The 24,290-nt window shown below is 53.0% G+C and overlaps 1 protein-coding gene across 2 annotated transcripts in view; it reads left to right on the forward strand.

The window, feature by feature from the left end:
* Positions 1 to 3,734: 3,734 nt before the first annotated feature.
* CLRN1 (clarin 1) overlaps positions 3,735 to 24,290 on the forward strand; it is a gene marked incomplete at its 5' end in the record, with an annotated part of 28,750 nt that continues 8,194 nt past the window's right edge. The window contains 2 exons of one of the 2 annotated variants that reach the window (XM_079100979.1): positions 3,735 to 3,987; positions 20,011 to 20,190. In XM_079100979.1, the coding sequence (XP_078957105.1) occupies positions 3,735 to 3,987; positions 20,011 to 20,190 (433 nt within the window). The remainder of the gene's footprint in view (positions 3,988 to 20,010; positions 20,191 to 24,290) is intronic. The other variant, XM_079100980.1, reaches the window with a different exon arrangement.

Below are 24,290 nucleotides of genomic sequence, written 5' to 3' on the forward strand. Positions count from 1 at the left end.
GCCTCTTGTCTTAGAATAGGAAGCTTGATAGACCCTTGTTGAATCTCTTTTAGGCCTTGGAGCATAATGATCCATTTGGAGGAAAATCAAAATCAGTACTCCCAGCGACACATCAGACAAAATGCAGAACCTCTCATTAAATAATCTAAAAATTGATAATTGGAATAATCCACTATGCAGTGTCCCCAGGCTATGCAATAGCCCACACCAGCTAACAGGCTAGGATGGCAAAGAAAAAAGACAGAGAATGCAGTAAATGGGCAAGTTTTAGTTCTGTGCCTACAGAGAAAGTCTTGGTGTGTTAGAAGAATACTCAGCATGCAAAGCAAGCTTTGGTTGGGCGGGTGGGGTGCTTGGAGAGAGAGGACTCAGAATTCTTAGTGACAACCTGAAAACAGCGGGGTAGGGTCTTCCACCCCAAGCCCTGTCACAGGTGAGAACTGACGTGGGCCTAGTCTAGGTTTCTGCTTTCAAGTGGCCAGAAGGACCACCCCCGCCCCTGCGGCCGCGTCAGCACGTGAAGGTGCCCTGTGCTGGACTGGCAGCCCAGGCCTCTGGGTCCTTCCAGTCCCTCTGAAAAATTAGATCATTATCCAGGACCTGAAAGGGGTCACGGGCCAGAGGGGGAGGCCTGGTTCCATTTTCTCCTGTCACAAATGTATTCCTATTAAGATTGAAAGAAGTGAAGCTCTCAGCAGGGCACTTGGTGAAACTTGCTGACGTTAATGACTCGAATGCGCAGAGAGACGGAGGAAAATGGTGTCATCACTGTCATTCAAGCCATCTGAGATGGAATTTCAGAAGACGGCTGTCAGGCGCGAGTGCCAGGCTCATCCTGTCATCCGCAGAGCGCAGATCACACACTACTGTGCAGCCTGTGGGTGGTGGGTGGTGACGTTTGAAAGGAAACTGCACAGAGAGGCCAGGTGGGCGTGGGCCCCGCGGGCGCTGTGCGCACGACCACCCTGCCCGATGTCTCGGGCTCATCTGGGGAAGATGGGGATCCAGGCCTCGTCGTCGGTCTCGGACGTGCTGAAACCTGACCCACAGAGATGCTCCACATACGTCAGGCTTCTGAGGCTGAAATTTTTCAGAAAAGCGTGAACTGTAACTATCAGGGCCTCGTTATTAATTTACTGTGAGGATGTTCCTCTCTGGGAGCAGGCTTTCACGGCTGTGCACACTAGCCCCGAGATACCTGCAGAGCCTGGTTTGCGATCGGAAGGTGGCCATGTGGGGTCGGGCAGGGCAGTGGCTGTCCACCGTGGTGCCCCCTGCAATCACCTGGAGGGACAGGAGGTCAGGGCCACACTCTAAAATCAAATAAGCCTGGATCTCAGGGGTAAGAAGGCAGACATCAGTGTGTTCAAGATCTCCTCCAGTGATTCCAACGAGAACCAAGCTGAGAACTCAGGGTCAGAGCGAAGGGTGGGCTTTGAGCCGTGTTTTAATTCGTCAAGAAAGGACATTAAAAGTTCAGCTACGATTATTTTGTTAAAGACGAAATTTTAACAAGCGTTAGGAAGGACATAACTTCAGGATGAAAGATGAACAACGGTGTTGTCCCCCCCAACCCCCCCCCCACCCCTTCTCTACAGACACGGATCGTTTCCTCTGGACAGAGGCCAACTTCAGAACTGAAGAGACCCGCAGGCTGTCCATCCACACGCAGGCCTCTCTTCTGTGGACAGCTGGGACACAGTGGCCGGTGTGGTTACTCAGACACGGTGCGCAGCTAACTCTGCCTCTCGTGCCCTGTCCTTCCAGGCAGAGTGAACGCCATGGGGTAGGTTCTGGTGAGTTCTGCCCCCAGGCTTTGGGAATGCTAAGTCCACTTAACAAGCCTGGCTCTCCCCAGACATCTTAAACTAAGCTTTCTGGGGTGGGTGGGCACGCAGGTCCCCAGGTGAGTGCGTACTGGGGGCACTGGTACCCTCTTGTTATGCTATGATGACCATCACTCTAAATCCAGTGGAGACGTCATTAGATGGCAAAAAATCTGCAATGAGTTACTTATTCTGTGTCAAGTTACACAAAATAGAGAGGCTTACTTGTACTTGAAGCACCCTTTCGAGCGCCCCCTGGGGATCCATGTGCCTGGTGCCTCTGGGTCCTGGTCTGTGTTTCTCTGCTCCGCCCTGAAGCCTCTCAGGTCTCCAGCTGGTCAGCCCCAGGAGCCTCCGAGACAGGGTAGCGGTGCCGAGCTCTCCCATTCTCCAAGAGTTCCCTTCTGGTGTGCTCAACTCGTGCCCGACGGTGGTGACATGAATCTTCATTTACTGATGTCTTCTGAGCTGGCACGGCACACTCCCCCGGGTGAATCCGGAGTAGACACGGAATGGATATGTGCCCCGGGACAACCGGAGCCGTCCCGTCTGCAGACGTCTGTGTTCTTCAGAAGCCTGAGATGCCCGGTTGCTCCCAGCCCACTCAAACCAACCCGGAGCCTGCACCTCCTGGAGGTCAGGCACCAGACCCAGAGCTCCAAGCCGGGATTTGAGCCCCAGCTCCGCCACCCTCCTCAGCCAGGCCATCTCTCTGGCCTCGGTCACCCTACCTATAAAACGGGGATGTCATCATCACCTTCCTTCGTCATTTTACGTGACAGTTGTAGGAATTAATTAACTAACGTCATTAGGTAAGACACTCCTCAAAGGGCCGGGCACACTGCACTCTTACCGAAGGCGGACTTCCCATGCCGGTGCTCAGCCTGTGACCGGGCACACGAGAGGCATTTGAGGGTCTGGCGTGCACGCCCGCATCTATTTGCAGAGAGCGGACCTCCAGGGGACGCAGAGTTAAGAAGCTGCTGCTGCCGGCCGCGCTTCGGTTCGCAGCCCAGCTCAGCCAAACCCATTTTGCTCCAGGGTCTTGACTGTGACTGTCTCTCAGCTCCCCGGCTGTCTTCCCTGGGACCCTTGTTCTGACGGTGGGTCCCACCTGACCGCAGTCCCTTCCCCGGAGAACGCCCTCACCTCACAGACTCTCCTGCTCTTTGGACCCAGAACCACAATGCCTTGCTCTGATCCAGAAGCAGCCGAACGCTTTGAAGGAGAGCAGTAAGAAACGGACGTGTCTGCACGTGCGTCTCCGCATCTTCACGTGCCAAGGAGAATTGAATCCAATTCTCTATGGATGCATCACTTCTCCACCAGGATCTGGGAGAGAGCGAGGTGAGGACAGACCCTGGCCGCTCTGGGGTGCCGAGTCTGCACAGCCAGGCCGGGCTCAAGGCAGGGCAAAGTTTTCATTCCACTGCAATTAAATCCTCAAAAAATTCAATGAACCACTGTTACACACCCTCTCCTGCCTCTGCTGAAGCGTCTGCTCCCCTCACCCGCCAACACCAAAACCAAAACCGGGCAGAAAAACACGTCAGTAAACAAAGGCCGAGGCAGGAGGTGCCTCTCAGGTTACACGGAACTCCATCTGTTACACTAGACCTTGGTACTGAGTGACACGGGAGACGCGAAGGCAGCTGCAAGGAGTTTTGTTTTATGGATTCTTAGTCCAAAGATTCCCATTTAGAGAGAAGCAGCCGAGGAGGAGAAGCCAAGAATGAGTGACGAGCAAGCCTCATCCGCTGACGCATAGCCTGGCAGGAGCCGGTCCTCAGCCAGGGTGCAGCCAGCATCTGTCCCTTTGGCGTCTGTAATAAAGGCAGCCAAAGGGGCGGACCCTTCTGGGCTTGCAGAGGTCTCGCCTGCACTGCACCTTCCCACGCCTCGCTCGCCATGCCCAACCAACAGAAGAAGATCATTTTTTGCCTGGCTGGGGTGTTAAGTTTCGTGTGTGCCCTCGGAGTTGTGACAGCCCTGGGGACACCGCTGTGGATTAAAGCCACCATTCTCTGCAAAACCGGGGCCCTGCTGGTCAATGCCTCAGGGCAGGAGCTGGACAAGTTCACGGGTGAGCTGCAGTACGGCCTTTTCCACGGGCGGGGCGTCCGGCAGTGCGGCCTGGGAGCAAGGCCCTTTCGCTTCTCCTGTAAGTAAATTATTAAATAACCTGAATTATTCGGTACTTCTAGCAACACCTGCCAGCTGCGGCAGGGAGTTACTATAGGAGTCTTGCCCCGGTTTTGCCAGGACTTTTTAATTATCCAGCACTCTGAACAATTTCTTCTTCCTAGTTTTGATTGTTTATTTTGTTTTGATTGTATCAATTTTTCATTCTTGTTGCTTTTATCATGATAACATGTAGTTAATTAGTTGCTTTGTAATTAAACTTTTTGAAAGCATAAGCACTTAAGATTCTTAAATATTACTTTTTATGTAGGAAATTATGGGGTCTTTTAAACAGGGACACTTGGGGAGCTGGGAAAGCCTTAAGCAGTGATCTGAATCATTTCCAAGCTTTGGTCTTCAAAAGGGCCTGTGTGCTGGCCCTTAACTGACCCTACCTGCCCAGGACCCATGTTTCCCTCCTCCCACATCCCTTCCGGGACCTTTGCTGCCGCTGACTCTTCTGCTTCACTTCTAATCAATTTAGAATCACTTGGCTATAGAAATTCAAAGTGATCTGCTGGGATAACTGGGAGAGAAATAGATGCCTCTTTAGTACAGAAAATTTGCAACTGATTGACCTTCCAATCATGTGGCAAATGTGAGAGATTTTCCTGTCATGTTTTTTTGTGACATGGAAGTTTTCTCCACAGTATTTATAACCTGTTTATCTTAAGAAGAGAATTTTTTTTAAAAAATTACCATGTGAATAGGCAACTCATTAAACGAAAATTAATAAGAAGTCATTTGTTATATCTCTCACAACACACATTCAAAAGTTATTATTATTTCAAAAGGGCTGGTTTGGAACAATCTCGGGAAGACAGTCAGTAAATTACTGCATAAATCACTCTTCAGGAAAGGAGGTTACCAATTGAGGCATTTAAAATGAATTATTATTTTGCCTGGGTTTCTTTTCTCCTCTAATATAGGTAGAAGGTGAAATTAATTGAATTTATTATTAACATGCAGTGTCTAATTAAATTCCACTGCTGCCTATTTGTATTTCTGTAACATTCCTCATATTTAGTCATTGGACACCAACCTTCAACTCACACCAGCCACAGAGTGATATAAATGTTCATGGGGCTCCAGAAAATGCTAAGAATTTGTCTCCAGCTTTTCAAGACATTATTGTAAACTAGGTGTGACGAGGTGGATACCGTCTCTTTTCACTGAGTGGCTTTAGTTGGTTAAGGTGATGGGCCCTTAGTGTAGCTCAGCTTTCCTTAGGGGGTGGGTGAAAAAAGCAGAATGTTACGTGATTTGCAACTGTATTGAAAATAAAAAAGGAAAAACGTCGAGTGAGACGATTTCACCCTGAGTGACGTTCACCCTGAGCTGAGGCGTGCGCGTGCTTCTCCAGATGAACTAGCCCCGGCGGGAGCACAGGGGATTCTGGGGCCCTTTGCCCTTCCTGTGCTGAGGTGGAGGTCCAGGGCGGGACTCAGAACAGTAACAAGATGTTCCTGGGCACTTGCTGCACGCTGGTTCTAACAGACTGGGCCTCCTTGAATGCTCTCACCTTCCTGGGGCTGCACGGTTGACGTCTGTGGCCGGTCCCCCTGCGCGGGTCCATTTGCGAAGCTGTTCCACCTAGGTGCCCCTCTCTTGCTTTCTGAGGTCTAGGCCTGCCAGCGGGGCTAAACAGCCCCCCACTTTCTCACAGAATTGCATTAGTCTCCAGGATACCCCGAACCTCCCCCGGCCTGGAGAAGAGGAGCAGGCATGTCTGGTGGCGACCCTCTCTGTGCATTGCAGATGGTTCAGTCCACTCTATAAACCACGCGTGAACACGCTGGTCCAAACCTCCCCCGTTGTAGCCAAGCCTGGAGAAGAATACTGAAGTGACGTGTTTCTGCAGAAGCACAGAAGTGTCTCTTTCGATGGAAGGTTAGATAGCACTGGGTAAACTGTAGAATAAGCTGATCAACGGACTCCTTGAAGAGCGTGATGCTCAGTTAAACAAGCATCCCTCTCCATGTTAGACTTTCTAGTCAACAAGCCTTTGGGCATATTACACCCACACAAGTTATGCTCCCTTGGCAACCGGCTTTGTGGTTCATGTTCCAGTTGAGATGTCTGTCACTCCGTGGGTACAGGGTGCAGTGGCCCACGCCTGTAATCCCAGGATGTTGGGAGGTTGAGGCAGGAGGATTGCAAGTTTGAGGCCAGCCTCAGCAACTTAGTGAGGCCCTGCCTCAAAATAAAAAATTAAAAGGGTTGGGGAGGTGGCTCTGTAATAAAGCACCCCTGGGTTTCATTCTTGGTACAAAAAAAACAAAAACAAAATGCCGTCACTCTGTCCATGATGTTCCATCAACCCATCTTCCAAGTCAGCGAGCCCTCTGCTTCTTACGGCTCGGAGAGCATCACCCGGCTGGTGTGAAGGGACAGGGCCCAACACTGTGTCCTCAGCAACAGCTTCCTCAAGCTACCCCAGGGCCTGTGGAGCTCAGGTGGAGACTTTTCCACTTCCCCTGGACCTGAACTCTGAAGGGAGCTCAGCACATTTCCCAACACGCCCCCACATTGTTCCTGTAGAAAGTTCTTCCACAAACATTTGTCTGCAGAAACCCTCCGGGGTAGGCGCGAGGAGAGGGCGGCTGATCTAAGCGGCAGTGCTTCCTGGCTGGTTCCGGCCCTGTTCGGAAGCTGCCCTCGGTCGATATGAACCTACATTCTTCTGCTGGATGGCCAACTTCGCTTGTCCGAACTTCATGTAGATCAGCAGTGGCCAACGAAAGTACAACACAGGCTGTCGGCACTGAAACTGTTCCAAGGGCCTGTGAGGAAGCAGAAGGGGAAGGGGCTGGCATGCGAGCCCAGAGGGGCATCTTCTCTAACCAAGCTGTCCCCAATAGCACCGCCCTAACCGTCATCACCATAAACAAACTGTTGGCCTAGTTACTTTCTTTTGTTTCTCTTGTGCTGAGTCTCTGAGGTCTGGTGTGCACACCTACTTCACACTTGTGCTGAGTCTCTGAGGTCTGGTGTGCACACCTACTTCACACTGCCACATTCCAAGTGCTCATGTTTGTGGCTCTTGAATTCATGGTACAGAGTTAGACAGAGATGCCCTCTGAATAAACTGGCCATCGACGATGTCCACCTTACTCGATTTTATTATTTTGGGGGATGGCTCTGCAGTACAAGTCTGTGTGTGTGATTTTCGTGGGCAGGGTCTGTGTCTCTTTTAAAACCCAGCTACGTGCTGTCACAGGAGAATGAAGAATGCACTGGAAGAACCCTTGGCAAGGTAGTCGGATTTGCTCCCGCTGAGCGTTCCCTGCTGACCGCTCCATCTCTTTGATCACACTGGGGATCTGCCCTGCTAGTGGCCAGTTAGGCTGGGAGAGCTTCCGCCTCATTTGCTCTGGTGGAGTCTCTCCCGTGTGGGTCAGGGTTCATTTTCTGGAGGTCGCAGCCCCGTACCAAGCACGCAACGTCATTCATTATGATGAAGGACTGTTTTTCTTTCAAGGCAGCACGGTCAGTGGGCTTGATTCTTCCTGATATGTCACCTGTAAAATTTTAATGATGATGTTTAAACTCTAAATGTAGCCATCAAGACAAAAACTGCCAGTTTGGAGCTCAGAGTGTGTGGGTGGGCTTCTGTTTTGCTGGTTTGAAACATTGTGGAACATCATCAAAATATGATACCCCAGAATCATATGGTATCAATCATTCCTAGATGTACGGATCTGCTCATTGCCAAGGCAGTTCAATGAGCTGGTGAAAACATATGGAATCTCTTTCTTATGAAATGTGAAATAAAACTTAACCACTCATGTCTCACAGCTTGCGTCTTTAGTCATCCTTTGAAAAGCATTTGAATTTGGACCTTATGATTGAAATTTTGTTAGAAGCTTAACAGAGATTTGGAAAACCTTCATGGTTTGGAAGAGGAGGTTTCCTTACCAGAGGAGCCACAGACCTGAACGGTGGAGGGGTGTGAAACCACTTTGGTGCTGCTTGTGTGGCTTCCTCCAGGTGTTGGAGTAGGGTCTGGGGACTCAGGGTCCCCGTGACCCTGACTGAGAGGTGGTGCGCTCCATCTCCGCGGTCCCCTGTGAGTCTGCCTCTTGTCTCCTGCTGGCCCCGCCTTCCCCTGGTGACCCTCTGGTCTCCCTCCTGGACAGTCTGCCTCTCTCCTAAAGAGGATTTGGGGTCCCTCCTCCTGCTACCCTGCTCCTCCTTTCCTTGCCGCAGGCCTGTGTGGGCTGGGGTGGCCTGGGGAGCTCCCCAGTGGTGGAGGAGGAAGGACCGCTTGCCAGCGTGGCCGGCGTGGGCCACCAGCCTTGAGCTCGGGGGCCCGTTGTCCAGTCTCCCTCATCTAGGAAAACAGTCTGGCAAGTAGAGTTTTGTTTTTCACAGAAACCAAAGCAATTCCTGGGATAGTGAGTAGTGGACAGTGAGCATGAAAACCTTGAACGTCTGCAGCCCCACAGTCTGTCCTTCCTAGACCGCAACCTTTGCACTCTCATTCAGAACACCTGCCATGGTTGAGAAGGAGTATTCTCTGCAGAAGACCCTCGTCCCCAGGAAGGCAGGGTGCATCTTAATCACCCGGCACCCGCAGATCGGGGCCTGAAGCCGTGTGCACACAGAGCCTCTTAACGAAGTGGAGTCAACTAGAGGGAAGCGAGCTGGGTGCATGGCGAGCCTCCGCACTTACAGGCATCAGACCCACCATGGTCCCATCGGTTCGCTGTTTTCTTCTTGCACCTATAAAAGGAGGCGAAACTTGGTGATTTCCCAACCTCTCTTCCAGTTCAAATGCTCAGTGATCTGTAAAATGAGAGGCTCACTGTTCTAGAAGGGTCCTCCCAGCTTTAACACTGCGCCACCCTTCTGTGTCTCTCCATCTCCCTCTGAGGACAGATTTCGGCCGTCCTTAGGAGTGGTGAGCTCACATGCCTCGCCCGCTCCCCACGCTCACGCAGTATCTGCTGACAGAGGGACCCAGGCCACTTTCCGCATCCGAGGGAGCGCTACTGGTCTTCCCTGTCACCGTCTTTTACCTTCTGTGTGGAAAACTGCAGATCAAAGAAGGAGCTAGTGAAGAAGGGGACGTTTGTAGTCTCGGGTTCCAGAGGACAGGGCAGCCATGGACACCCCCAAACGGAGGCGGTGTTGCTGAGAAAGCAGGAGGGAAGGAGGAGGAGAGGCCCTGGTCTCCCACTTTTTCCTCGAGACGCCCCATCTCCCTCTTGAAAAGTCCTTCGTCCCCTCGTCTGATTCCTTCAACTGATAATGGCGAGAGACTTAGCCATGATCTGCACACTCTTTACCAGGAAGAGGGACTGTCCAGAACTTGTCCTCCCACGGGGCAAGGCTTCCGAGGAAGGAGCAGCTGGTTCTCGCTGCCCAGCCCTGAGGAGGGACCATGGCCTCCCCTCCCCGTCAATGAGCCAGCATCCTCAAATCTCCCAGATCCAGCCCTTTAAATTTACTTTTAAGTGATAGATAAAAACTTGAAGTCGTGCCTGCTCACCGGGGGCTGCGGTGTTTCGATACACGCGTATACATTGTGTGTTACTCAAGTCAGGCCACACGTATCTGTGTCCCCAACCTCCACCATTTCCTTATGGAGAAAACTTGCGGGATTCTTTCTTCCTGCCTTTAAGAACCTGCAGGACGCCACGTCCCCTCTAGCCGCCGGCCAGCCAGCCCGGGCGGGACTCCTCGCTCCCCTCCAGCCACGCTGGGACCCCTCGCCCTCTCCCAGCTCCACCCTCCCCGCCCGGCAGCCCCAATCTCCCTGCACTTCTGTGAGGCAGGTGAGGTGGCCCTCCTGGGCTGGCCTGTTTCCCTTGGCATGAGGACGGCCAAGGGACGTCTAGACTATAAGGTCACCTTTCTTACTCTTCCCAACTCGGTGCTGGGCAGCCTTCTCTTCTGGATTCTACCCCCCAGGGCTGTTCCCGCCGGCCACACCCAATCAGCACTAACACCTCCACCCGACACCGCACGGGACTCGCCCTATCAGCTCTCACGCCTTTCATGCCCCAGCCAACCAGCCCACACCCGGCTCTATAGAAACACAGTCCTTTCTGAGTAGAGCCGAGCCGCTCCGGCGCTTAGCCTTGACCGTGTCTCCGTCTGAAATTCTTTCACGGGCCTTGCGCCTCCTGCCTACTTCACCCGCGGGAGGACGACTCCTGAGTTGCTCGGTTTGTTGCTCTGCTCTCTCCCAGTTTCTGAGGGCAGCTCTCGGACATCTCAGGAGGAAGAGAGAAGATGCCATTCCGGCGGCTGTTCCCTGGGCGCCTGGAGGTGCTGAGCGTTTTGTGTACACTGTCTCATGTCCTCATGCGGAGGTGTTCGGACGCTATTCCTCTTGGACAAAAATAGAAACTGGAAACACAAGGAGGTCACAAAAGTTCCCAGGGTAGCCGACCTGGGTTCAAATTCAGATGCATACGATAAATCCCACTCTGTGCCAAATTTCGCCGCCCTAGAATATGACAAGAGTGTACAAAGAGAGGAAGACAGGGTGAGTCGGCCTTTGGTTTCGCCATAGTTCTTTGATTTGGGGTGCCAGGGGCCCACGGCCTCCGGTGAGCGCACCATGGAACGATAGCCCCAGTCCTCACCTGATTTTAAAATCGACGTTGTTGCTTCACAAGAGCTCACATGTCCTATGGAGGCGCTGGGACTGGAGACGGGAATTCGGTCACTGCCTGTTTTTCTCACGTCAGTGCCCCTGGCATCTAAACCCCGATATTTGACCTTCAGAAGGTAGAAGAGTCAAGCCAGACCTTCCTTAATAATTTGGTGGAGCAAGTCACAGGCTTCCCTCTAAACTTCGGGTTATGCGATCCTATCACCTCGATGTGGCAGTTTGGATTTAAGTACCTGTGTGCTTCCTACCACCCAAAATCTTCATGGTAGGTCGTCAAAGTTGGTAACCTTGACGACAGCAATGATCCACCCCCCGCCCCCCTAACAATGAGCACAGCGGCAGGCTTCTCAGAGGTGACACCAACAGCTTCAGAACCAAGCCAGGGGCCAGGGGCCAGGTGAAAAGCAGGTACGAGCATCTTGACATACCTTGAAACTGGGTCTTATTAAGAAATAGTGGCATAAAGTATCAATTAAAATCTCTCTTTTAAAGTGAAATAAAAAATTTAAAAATCCATTTTCATGTCAGAAATACACGAGGGGTTTTATAAATCTCAGGCATATTTTTGAAGCAAACTCCATAGGCACCAAACAAGGACAGTGTCGCCTCCCAACCCATCACGCAGGGCCCTGGCTGGGTGTGGCAGCCCTGCCCAGCTGCAAATCCTGCCCCTGGCAGACGGTTGACGCGGCGGTGGGATTCTGCTCCTTTTCAGCGCGTCAGCCCCTGGCCAGCCACTCCCAGGAGTCAGCACCCGACCTAGGTGCACCCCTGTGGATCAGGAGCAGCTGAATGGGTTCTGTCTTCAGAGACCATGTGCCGAAGCAGCTGTCCTCCCTAAGCCACCATGGGTGACCAAGACTCACTGATGGCTGCTCCAAACAGGCTCAAGTCAGGGGGTCCATCCGCTGAGAGCAGGTCGGCTGAAGTGCTGGGAAAACCCCGTTGTAAATGGCACCACCAGGCCCTTTCCTGCTGAGTGCTGGGGTGCACTCTGACCATGTGACCCTCGGAAGTGGGCGTTCGGCCTCGGTGACCTTAGGGAGATGTCAGAGAACGACTTTCGCTGGAGTTTTGTAACGACTGGCTGCAGACGGCCGAGGGGAAAGTCAGATCAAGAGCATTTCTGTAAAAAGAGAGAGCTCTTCCCTCTTACTCCCTTTCAAGAAAATGAATGGCTGAGCACCACAGGGCCAGAGCCTTTTTGAAAATGCACCCTTTTATGTGGAGAAGGAAAGCAGGCCCTCTGAGCGACCCCTGTGGCTTTAATCCGGGAAGAAGCCGCTGAGCCCCTGCTGACATCACCGTCCCAGGCTGCCTAGCTGGAGGGCTTCGCAGATGGCCTTGTCTGCACTCCACATCTGGCCAGATGAAGGCAGGAAGGGTTGATGAGGCGAGAACCATTAGGCCAGTGTCCGTGCCCCGCTGCAGTTTAGGATCACCCGGGGAGTCCCATAGCTACTGATGCCGAGGCTTGACTGAATATGGGCCGTGGGGCTGAGACCGGAACGGGTTCCACATGCCAACGGCAAGGTGACTGAGGGGATGGTGGCTGAGGCTGGTGCCACCAGGGGAGGAGGCCCGCACCCTCGGGGGTAAGGGAAGCCCCCAGAAGGAGGGCCGCAGCCGCAGCCTGGCTTCCATGGGCGGGAGGGTTCCCCTGCAAGCCCAGGCTGGGATCCTGGCTTCCATTTCTTCAGCTGCACAGTCCCGGGAGGATCTTCTGCTTGGTCCACGCTCACCTCGGAAAGAGCCAGGAAGCAGCGCACACTGGCCCTCAGCCCCTGTGGCTCCCCTCTTGGCAAACCTGCCCCCAGTTCCAGGAGCCTGCTCACCAGCTGGTCGGGCCCACGGGGTCCACTGCGCAGCCCTTGGCGGGGAGGCCAGCGCCCAGCCTGCCTGTCTGTGTGGGTGACCCCGCCTAGTTAGGAGGGGAACTTGGTGCAGAGCTAAGCCATGTTCTCTACTCACTTTATCAGGAACAAGGCTGACCTCTGACCTCCTCCGCCCACGTCCCATGGAAGGGCAGCGGCCACCTTTGAGATACATTATCAGTCCAAAGATCATTTTTAGACGAGCTGTGAGAGAATGTCCCAGAAACTGCGCGAGGGAAATAGAAACGAGAAAGGGGATACTACATCAGACAGCGAGGAGAGCGTGTGACCGGGCTCAAGAGGCAGTTAGCTGGGAATCCAAGGTTCTGGACCACGGAGAGCCGTAGTCACCCGCCGGATTGGGAAAAGCAGTCGAAGTCTGAGCTGCAAAACAGAAGGCCACGTGATCCAGGACCCCCACTCTTCATCCCAGTGCACAGACACGCCCCTGACCGCCAGTGGGCCAGACAGCTGTCACTCCACCCTGAGGACCCTGAGCCTTGGAAATGCAGGTGTTCCCAGCAGCGACCCCAGGTCCCACTGTTCCGAGTGCACAGCCCCCCACTGTGCTCATCAGGTTACAAAATATTCAGGCAATTACTTGCATTTAAAAAAACACTTCCAATAAATGATCTCATTTGTATTTCTCATGAGTCCTGTGACATTTCTTCTTCTCAGTTTTATTTTGAATCGACACATAATAATCGTACATATTTTTAGGGCCTGATGTGATATTTCAGTGCATCGTGCATAACAATCAAATTGGGGTCATTAGCGTCTCCATCACCTCAACGTTTGTTATTTCTGTGTCAAAACATTTCAAACCTCTCCTCTGGGTGTTCTGAATGGACAACCCACCGTTGCCTTTTGTGGCCCACTGAAGCTGGATGCCAGGCCAGGCCTGCTCCTGTCCACTGCGCCTGCGTCCACCCTCCCTGCACCCAGCCGGGCCTCTGCTCTGTGAACTTGGCCCTTCTACCCTGCATGTGCAGGCGGGGGGCCAGACGTGCAGGGGTGGCCGTAGCTCCAGCACTGCGCTGTGCCCTGTGCCTCTGGGCACTGCCCGCTCTGTGACCCTCCCACCAGCAACCCCACCCTTTCTGCTCCGGTGATGTGATGTGTTTCCCTCACCTACTAATCCCAGCTAATGGGATTGAAGGAGAGCCGCTTCCTCCTCGGTCACCCTGCTGACCAGGCTGGGCCATGGTCGCCGGGTCCGGGCGCCACCGCTTTCGTTGGTGTGAGGAGCCCCTCGCGGAGGGTTTCCTGTGTCATCCTCTCCTGCACCTGGAGTTCTGCCCTGAGGAGGGACCAGTCGGGAGGCCTGCAGTTCCCCGGGGAGAGCCGGTGGGCTTGGAGAGAGTGGTCAGTTCTGAGGGCGACGCCACCAGGTCTTCCTGGTGGGCTGAACGCGACGGGCGAGAGGAAGGGAAGTATCCAGGTGATGGACGACGTCCAGGAAGGACAGACCACCAGCCGCTGAGACCAGGGCGAGAGGGGCGAGTGAGAGAGGAAGGGAAGGAGCTCCCTCTGACACTCGGGTGCCCGCTCCACATGCCAGGGGTCTCACTGGGCGACGGGGGACAGGCAGGGGAGGCGCTCGGGCCGACTGGAGCTGCACACTGGAAAGCCCCTCCAGGGGCCAGAGCCTTGCCCAGCACCATGGGGGCCGAGGAAGGGAGAGGGCGAGGAGGCGTGCCGCCCAGGTGACCCAGTGACCCGGGAGGCGGGAGCAGCCAGAGGCGGAGTGGGCAACACGAAGAGGCCGGGAAGGCGGCTTGGAGACAGGAGGGGCGGCAGCCAGAGCCACACGGCAGGGAGACGTTTTCAAGAGCCTGTTTGTGTGCCCAGGACCTGTCCAACCGGAGATGAGGCTGAGAGCGGGACCCAGGGCCGCACCTCCAAGGGGGAGACGGGCTGGAGAGGCCCTGGAGAGGGACGGGCCACAGGGCAGCACCACAGCCAGGCACCTATCCTGCCTCAGTGGGTCCTGTCCCACAGAAGAGTGCAGCTTCTCATGCAAAAAGTCAAGGTTTCAGGAGTCCAGGCTCGGGAGTCCAGGCTTGGGAGTCCAGGGTCAGCTGAGACAGCACAGGGCAAACCTCCTCACTCTAATTTCAAATGCCTGGTCCTCTCCCGGGCTGCCCTGCTGGACACCCTCATCGAGGGAGGTAAACGGAACCACCCCCCAGGGCCAACATATGCACCAGAAGTAGGGGCTAGACTCCGGCCATGGTGGGCCTCTCCTCAGGCTAAGCCCTTCCTGCTTCCTGCCTGAAGCGCACCTCGCGGAGGCCTTCCCAGGAGGCCCTCCCAGGAGTCCCTGCTCACTGAGCCTTGTTCCTCCTGCTCTGTCCTGGTTTCTGTCCACTTTATTAAGGTGACGTGTACAGTGAAATTCACACTTTAAAACCTCAGGTCTATGAAGTCTGACCAGTGCAGCAGGCTTGCCTGGAGTCCCACATCAAGATAGAAAACTTCCAAGCCCCAGGAAGTTCCCGGTGCCCTCCGGGGTCAGTCTCCTCCCCTTCCCCGGGCCCGGCCACCGCTGGCCTCTTCTTGGGCCTGACCATTTTGCTCTTTGCAGAAAGTCACGTGTGGGATCTCAGAACACCCAGCCTCTGGAACCCAATTTTCTTAGGCTGGCATAGAACATTCCAGAAGGACCTGTGCTACTGCAGCGGAGCAGTGCTGTTTTTGCTGCTGACTAGTAGTTGATCACATGGACGCACCACACCTTTTGAACACGTTCCTCTGTTGATGGGCGTTAAACTGTTTCCAGTTTTGGATGAATATGAATGAAGCTGCTGTAAACATTTGCAGACAGATTTTTGTGTGGACATATGGTTTTTCAATTCTCTTAGGTAAATACCTAGGAATGGGATTGCTGGGTCATAAATGTGTGTGTGTGTGTGTGTGTGTGTGGGTGTGTTATGTGTATATATATATATATATATATATATACATAAAACTGTCTAAATTCTGTAACAATTAGATATCCATACACACACACACACAAAAAAAAATTGACCTTGACCCCAAATTGTACTCTGCACAAAAAATAACTCAGGATAGGTCGTACATAAACCTAGAATTAAAAAGTTCAGGAGGAAAAACGCAGCAGAAAATATTTGTGACCTTGCATTTAGTCAGAGACAGCTTAGGTTCAACATCTAAATCCTGATACATATAAGGCAAAAGTTGATAAATTGGACTTCATAAGAACGAGAACTGTTCTTTAAGAGACATGGATAAGAGAATGAAGACGTGCCGCAGACTCGGAGAAAATACGCGTGGATTTCCTGTCTGATAAAGAGCTTGTATCTATCATGCATAGACTCCCCAAAACTCAACCGTAATGAACGATCCGATGAAAATCATAGAAGCCACGACCAGACACAGCAAGAGACAGGTGCACACAGCTCAAGTCAGCCCGCAGAGAGGCTCCGCAGCAAATGGAAGCCGCAGCGAGATCAACGACGCGCCCGATAACAGCGCCCTCTGTGGCAACCCCAAGTGCCCAGAGCCAGCGAGCAGCGGGGCCTGCCCTGTGCTGCTGGTGGGCAGGTGGAGGGCTCGCTGCCTCGGGAGCACAGACCGTCTTCCAAAGCTAGCCAGGCAAAGGTGGGCCCGGAGGCTTTGCACGGGGTGGTTCTGCGTCTCGATTGTGGTGAGGGTCACACAACTTTGTGCATTGGTCAAAACCTACAGAACTAAAAAGGAAGAGGTTTTTCGTCCTGTTAACTTTAATCTTCAAAATAAGGAGGGCCGGAGGAAAAAAAGCAAAGGCAGCGATACCACTGTGGGACTTTAGGCAAGTGACTCAAGCTCTCTGTGCCTCCGTTTAAAAAATCTATAGATGGAGATAAAAACAACACCTTCCTCATACTGAATCAAATGCGCTAATTTATGGAACACATGCAAAGCACCTGGGATACAGCAAACGCTCTACAGTTATTGGCTCTATAGTTATTTTATTCTTGTAGTTACTCATACATGGTTCTCCGAGGATGTTTGGTGAGAATGAAAGAGGGCGATGGGGAGGGCTGAACGAGGAGGAGACTGAGGTCCAGAGAGTGCGGGACAGCGGTGCTGAGAGAAGGACGGAGCAGAGAGGAACCCAAGGCACAGGCCAGTGTCCCGCTACCCATGTGGCACCAGCCCCCTGTTCCAGCATATGACTCCCTTTCACTTGCCACCTGCCAATCAAGTCGTTCCTGGAGGCCACAAGTGACCTGCTGGATCAATGACAGCTCCTCCACAGACCCAGACATCCCAGCCCCCGCGCTGACGCTGACCCTGGAGGAGAGACGGCCAAGCACGGTGCTGCCTCCACAGGTGCCTCCCTGGCAGCGCCTGCAATGCCGCTCTGAACGTGGGCTCCGGCTTCAACCAGGGGCACGTCATGCTGGTGTTGTCTGCTCAGAAAAGGGAGGGTTTGCACCAGAGTCCTGGAGGAGCATCGTGGACTCATGGAGGAGGAGGGGGAGGACGGGGAGGAGGGGGAGGGGAGGGGGAGGAGACCTGATAAAACCCAAGGCCCACGGGCAGGGCCCGTCCTGCCGCGGCTTCCTCGCGAGAGTGGGGACCCTTAAAGGCTTCCTAGGGTCCAAAGCCCCACGACTTATTTCTGCTCTGGCTGTTCTTTCCAGAAGGCTGGTCAGTGCCACTTCTGTCTCATTCGTTTCCACCGCGACCCCCTTGGGCTTCAGAGAGGCCTGTCCGCGCTACCCTGTGGTGAGCAGGCCGCTGACTGTTCACAGGCGGGAGGTGGAGGCAAGGGGTTTGCATGCCTGCTGCTAAAAACGCCCTCAGTGGCTGACCAACTGTGGGGACCTGCCCTGAGAGCCGCAGCTGGGCTGGCTGAACCCCCGCGGCTGGAGGCACCCAAAGAGCAGGTTACCATGCACAAGATGAGCTGCGTCCCTGGAATTCACGGCCACCGTGTCAGGGCCATGGTGTGGCCCAGTGGAGGGTGCTTGCCTGGCATGCACAAGGTCCTGGGGTCAGTCCCGGAAGGAAGGAAGGAAGGAAGGAAAGAAGGAAGGAAGGAAGGAAGGAAGGAAGGAAGGAAGGAAGGAAGGAAGGAAGGAAGGAGGGAGGGAGGGAGGGAGGGAGGGAGGAGACACAGCCAGAGAAGACTGCTGTGTCCTGGGAAGGCAAGCAGAGAGCACCATGGGACCTGGGCCAGCAGGAGCAGCATCCGTGACTCCAGCACCCGCCTTGCACTACCCCACACCTCCAACCAGAGCCCAGGGGTTTGCTTCATTTTACCTCTATCCATCCACCCATCCACCTCACTTCTTTTTTGTGGGGGGTGGTACCAGGGATTGGACTCAGGGACCCTCCACCAAGGAGCCACACCCCCAGCCTTATTTCAAATTTTATTTAGAGACAGGGTCTCGCTGAGTTGCTCAGTGCCTCCGTGGTTGAGGCTGGCTTTGAACTCATGACCCTCCTGCCTCAGCCTCCCGAGCTGCTGGGAGTACAGATGTGTGTTCCCACACCCAGCTTAACCCCGTTTCTAACATAAGAACTTTAAAAACACACAACCACAAAACCATTACATCACCACCAAAATCAGTAGTAACTACGGTATATCATCTAATGCCCATCCCTGATCAATTTTCCCTGGTTATCTCAACATAGTCTCTTTATATGTGGTTGGTTCCAATCACAAACCACAGTCACTATCTTCCTACACCGTGTTTGGTTAACATGTTCCTTAAGTTTCTTTTAATCTACAACAGTCACAGGTGGTTGGAATTACTTCATTTATTCTTTTAATTATTAAAAAATTATGAATAGATAGTGCTCACAGCTTTGTGAACCTCTTTCCCAATCCCCCCAACAGCAAGAAGCAGGTGAAATGCCCCTTGGTCTTTCCCCAGAAGCCACATCACCAGTTTTGGGTGTGGCTTCTAGAAATACTCTCAGCCCCTGAGGCTGGTGCAGCATGTGGGCGGCCGGGTAGTGGGTCGTGAGCTCCAGCACCTCGTCTGACACTAAGTATGAATCCTGGACACAGAACACAGCTTCTTGCCTCAGGTTAAACAGTTCCTGTCTCATAGGTTTGTTGAGAGAATTGAATCAGATAAGTGCTTGAATAATTATTTGTTATCATATACGTTTCCCCTTGGCTTTTCTCCAAATGGCAAAGCAATGCACGTTTTCCTTTATTTGTTTGGTCTGGTTTTTCATCTAATGCCACATTTTGAAGATAATTCCACGTCTGTTCTTATGGATCTGCTTCGCTCATTGTAATGGACTAAGAGTCCATTGTATGCAGGCACCGTGGCTAGCATGTAAAGTGTTTCCAACCTTTTGTCATCACCAAAGGTGCAGCCAGAAATATCCTTGTGATACTTCACTGGATTCATGTGCAAAGATGTCCATAGGATAGCCTCCTGGAGGTGCAACGGCAGACTTAATGGCACAGGCATCTCCATGCCTGTAGATACCACCCACTCACTCACGGGCCTGCTGACTGTCTGCTCTCTCGATTATAAGCTCTGTGAGACAACTGGGACTTGTCTGTCTTGCTTGGACCCTCCACCTCCAGTCCCAGTGCCTGGCACTTAGTAGGTACTCAGTAAATTAACCATTTAGTGAATAGTTGGAAAACTAAAAAGAACGGAGCTTCCCCAGATCATCCTGCCAGTTTTGCGGGTGGTAAGCGAGCCGATGCCTCGCCCGATAAGGAAACCCTGCATTTATAAGATCGTTCATTTCCTCTGCAGACGAGAAAGTCTTGCCCTGAACATGAAGTCTAAAAATAGACTTGGCGAGGTTTCTAAATGGAAAATATTTCCTGTAGCACCAGAAATTATTTTCCCACAGCTTTGTGCTACGTCAAAATATTGAAGTTGACTGAAAATACCCCATTCTTTAATCGTGGTGTGGGCTAGAAACCAGTGTTTTATTTTTTGGTAACAAAATATAAAAAGCCTCCTGATATTTGAACTCCCCTAATTGTCCCCAAACTTAAAAGGTCATTACAATTAGGGAGACTTTAAGAAATTATCACTGAGAAACATCATTAACAGTTTGGTCATCAAACTGTGTGGTTTTGAGTTATAAAACCAGCACTTGCTTATATCAGTAATTACATATGACCAATCACAGAAAAAAATTTCCTCAAATCTCCCCTTTGCCAGTTTTTACAGGTGCATTCCATTTTTAAAAACTTTTTTATGGTTGTAGATGGACAGAATGCCTTCATTTTGTTTATTTTTATGTGGTGCTGAGGATCAAACCCAGTGCTCACACATGCTAGGCAGGTGCCCTGCCACAGAGCTTCAGCCCAGCCCTACAGGGGAATTCTATACAATGATGCTATCTCTAAATTTTTTTCTTATATGCTTCATAAATTAGTAGGAACGTACCCATCAATAGGATTTTAGTGGTATTGGAAATGGTATAAAAAAAGATGGAGATTTAATTTTTAAACCTATGCTTGCAGATACTGATCGTGAAATTCTTCTAATTCTTGATTCGCCCTCAGTTTTCCCAGACTTGCTCAAAGGCATCCCAGTGAGCATCCACGTCAACGTCATTCTCTTCTCCTCCATCCTGACTGTCGTAACCATGGCGGGCACGGCCCTCTTCATGTACAATGCTTTTGGCAAACCCTTTGAGACTCTGCATGGTCCCCTTGGGTTGTATCTGCTGAGTTTCATTTCAGGTAAGTAAAAAATGCTACCTTCAGATACAAATGTGCTTTTTAATGTGTCAAAAGATGATCACCTAAATATACAATTATATGCATATAATTTTATCACTGTAGCGTGATCCATGATAGTAATCGTCATAGAATTACGTTATGGTTGGATATGAGGGGTCCCCCAAAACCTCCTGTTAGTGCAGGACTCTCCAGAGGTGGATGATTAGATTATACAGGCTGTAACCTAATTGGTCCATCCTATTTTAATGGACCTATTGGGTGGTAACCGTAGGCAGGGCCAGAGGAGGGAGATCACTGGAGACCTGCCCTGGAAGGGGGCACCTTCCCTCTGACCTCTTCCCGACACCCCTGCTTCCTGACCCTGCCCTGAGCTGAGCAGCTATCCTCCCCTGGACTTTCCACCGTGATGCTCTGCCTCACTCAGGCACAGAGCAGTGGAGCCAGCCGACCCGGACAGAGACCTCGGAAGCGGCAAGACCCAAGGTGGTTCTCGGGTGTTTCGGTCACAGGTACGAAAAGGCCAGCTAAGACATTCAACAATGTGCAACTCAGTAAAGACGTCACAGCGGGCTACGTGGATGACTCTGAGGCTGACCTTCTACTTTGGAAGTCGTGATCAGCAGAATGAATACTCCCGTTAGAATGTCAAGGAGCTGTGGCTCAGTGGCAGACCACTCGCCTCTCACGTATTAGGCACTGGGCTCAATCCTCAGCACCACATAAAAATAAATACATAAAATAAAGCTATTGGGTCCATCTAAAACTAAAAAAGTCTAAATATTTAAGTTAAAAAGCAGCAAGGTTTTATAAACATTGTGAATCCAGATTGACTATATATAGAGAGAGATAAACATAAAACACACGTTGAACTTCATACACACATGTATGTGTTCTCTCTTGATACACATGTAGCCTCTGTACATATACCTGGGGTGGGAGGCGACGGTCTCATTTATTGACGTGGTTTTTATTTTGCTAGTAATTGTCATTATTTCTGAAAGTTCCATAATGTGCTTCTATTTATGCAAAATCAGGAGAATGAGTAAAGCCACCAGGAAGGGTGACAGGCTGATGTTCCCCCAAGAGCTGCCTTAGCCTGAGGTCAGAGGCACCTTGGCAAGGAGGAACTCTAGACCCAGGAATTCACTCACTGATGGACACTACTCAGTAACCAGAGCTGATTAAAAAAAAAAAAAAATGAAGATCCAGACAGCACCCGAGAGTGCCTACAGCGTCTTAGTAAGCAGGAGAAGGAGAGGAGAAGATGGAAACAAAGCACACAGGTCCCCGTGGCCAGTCTTCTGCAGGAGAGCTCTGATTTACCCCAGCCTGAACTTGCAAATGGTTCAACGCGTGGCCTCATTCTTAAGAAGGAACTACTCGGTTGCTGATTTCATAGAGACGACAACTCACGCCAGCACACAGTCCAGCGGCCAACCCTGTTGGTCTGGTTCTCTGTCCTGAAGCTGTCCTGGACTGCCAACCGCCAGGCAGTGGGCACAGGCCCCTGTCCTCCCCACCAAGCAGCCCCAGCCACAGACCTGCTTGGGTCCCAGCTAGGAGGCCAGCTGTGCAGTCGCCGGCTGGTTCACCTGAGAGGCAGAGTCGCCTCTCAGGCCTTCCCCACCCACATTGGGCCACGCAGAGCAGGTCCACCTGGGGCACGCACGCGCACAGTGAGGGTGCAGATGGTGGTCACCCACGAGGGCAGGCTGGGGCTCTCTCAGCGCTCGGCCTCTGGCGAACGCCTCAGCATGAAGCTCTCGCCGTAAGCAAGGCAGTGTGTGCTTGCCGACTTGAAAAAGGGGGTTCAGAGGAGATGTCCCCGAGCCCCGCGAAAGTGAGCAGAGCAGGTCCCAGAGGCAGTAGGACGGGACGGGGGTGGGATAGAGCGCCACCAGGGCTGGGCACGCCAGGACAGTTGTGTTCTGCGGCGACATGCGGCCTCTGTGAGTGGCCGGAGGGAGGGAGAGGCCCCCTTCCCTCTTGCCTGCCCAGCCCTGGAGCGCACATCGTTCAGAGCCTGAGCGCAGCAGGTGACAGGCGGGATGAGTCGTGAGTGTGGCCCCAGCACCACAGAGTAGAGCAGAGGAAAGCCCAAGCAGGGACACAGGCTTGGTCCTGGGGACGGACCCTGGCGCAGCTTCTGGGTGCAACCGCAGCAGCCACTGGGAGACAAGCTATGGGCAGTTCTGCGGATGTCAGACCTGATCGGTGCTCGGAAAGCGGGTGGCGCAGAGAATGCAGGTTCACAGGCTCCCATCCTGTCTGCGCTGCCGGGGAGCCTGACGCTGGGAGACCCGGGCCTGAAGGCAGGCGGGACGGCGGCGGAGCTGGAGCTGGGAGCCAGAGCAGGTGCGCGGCAAGGGCCCGGGAGCCCGGGAAGGAAGACAGAGGACACGGAGGGGAGGCGCCAGCTCAGCCCCGCGTCCTGAGGGGGCTCAAGCCCGGAGCCCAGCCTCGGGGTCTTCGAGCCTTCCCTCCTTGATTTTAAACACCAAGATTCTCAGTAAGTTTGAAAAGACTGTGCATGACCACACAACGTGTGTGGGGGTCAGGTGACCAGGGGTTTGTGACCTCAGCGTAGGCAGGTCTCTCTTGGAGCATGAGAGGGTCAGGTGACCAAGGGTTTGTGACCTTGGGGTTCGCAGGTCACTCCTGACGCACAGAACGCCTCATTCTCTGTGAATCCAACGGCCCCCCGAAGCCCCTGGCATTTGGGAAGGGTTTATCTGGAGCCACGATGTCCACACACCCCAGCTCTAAAGCACGGACTGTGGAAGGTGGGGCTGTGTAGCACGAACCACGAACCCCCAAACGTGGGTAGACGGTCACACCCTGCAGGCCCAGCGCATCAGCGCCCTGGCTGGGTGTGATGCGGCTCTCCTCAGAGGGGCTTCCTCCCGCTCTCTTCAGCCTTTTCACTGCTGTGACCAAAAGACCTGCAAGAACACTTTTGAAGGAAACGTTTATTGGGGTTCATGGTTTCAGAGGTCTCCGTCCAGGTCGGCCGACCACTGCTCTGGGCCCCAGCTGAGGCAGAGCATCATGGCTGAAGGATGAGGTGCAGAAAAGCAGATCAGGAGGCAGAGAGCTCTGCCCACCAGGAACAAAACGGATGCCAGAGTCACACCCCAGGGCCTGCTCCTCCAGCCACAGCCTACCCACCCCCAGGCCATTTCTACGAGAGGGTTCACGCACTGAGGTCGAGGCCTCACAACCCACCTCTCCACCTCCGAGCTTCCTGCGTGCCTCACCCGTGGGCTCTGGAGGCATCTCACTCCCTCTTTGTCTCACCAAGGCCACCTGGTGGCCTTGCTCGGGCAGAGAAAGCGGCTGTCTTTTCTTCCCCGTTGGGCCTTCTCTCTTTCTCCTCCCTCTCTCCAGGTTCCCTAAGCTCCTCCTTTCTTTGTGCCAAAGTCATGCTAGGGCCACATCTTCAGACGCCCACTTTCCTGCTGGACAGGGGCACTGGCTTCCTGAGGCACAATGACGCTGTCTGATAGGTGACTGGCCTCTTTAAGAACTGTCTGGTAGAAGACGATGCGTTGGAGGCAGGGAAAGAGGAAAGGATTCTATGCATTCTGCAAGAGGACCTAAAGCATCTCAGGCAGCTCACTCAGTTAAGAGGTGGCGCAGACCAAGACGGACGGGCCGAGGGGAGAAACAGACTTAGGGTCCAGCACAGCCACGATGCAGAGCGACGAGCTAGCACCAGAAATCAAGCGTGCTGCCTGGGACAGGCCACGTCTGTGTCAAGGAGACAGTCAGATCTGTGAGTCCAGAGCTCAGAGAAGAATCCAGATGAGTAATAAATTCAGGTGCTGTAGAGACGTGGACGTTGTGTAGAGCAATGAAAATGGATGCCATTGTCTAGGCAGAGAATGTACCTAGAGCAGGGCTGCCCGGCCCATCCCTCGGGAGCGCCACCAGGGGCAGGTACCGCCTGGGCTGGGGCAGAGGAGGAGCCAGCCAGCATCCGGAGACGAAGAAGAAAAGCGGGAGAGTGTGGAGTTCCCCAGGCCACAGGAGGGGCATGTTTCAAAAGCACTGGTGCCCAGTGGGCTTGTGAAGAGAGGTCACCTTTGAGAGTGGACGGG

Source organism: Sciurus vulgaris (assembly GCF_902686455.1).
Source record: "Sciurus vulgaris genome assembly, chromosome: 10".
Lineage (NCBI taxonomy): Eukaryota > Metazoa > Chordata > Mammalia > Rodentia > Sciuridae > Sciurus > Sciurus vulgaris.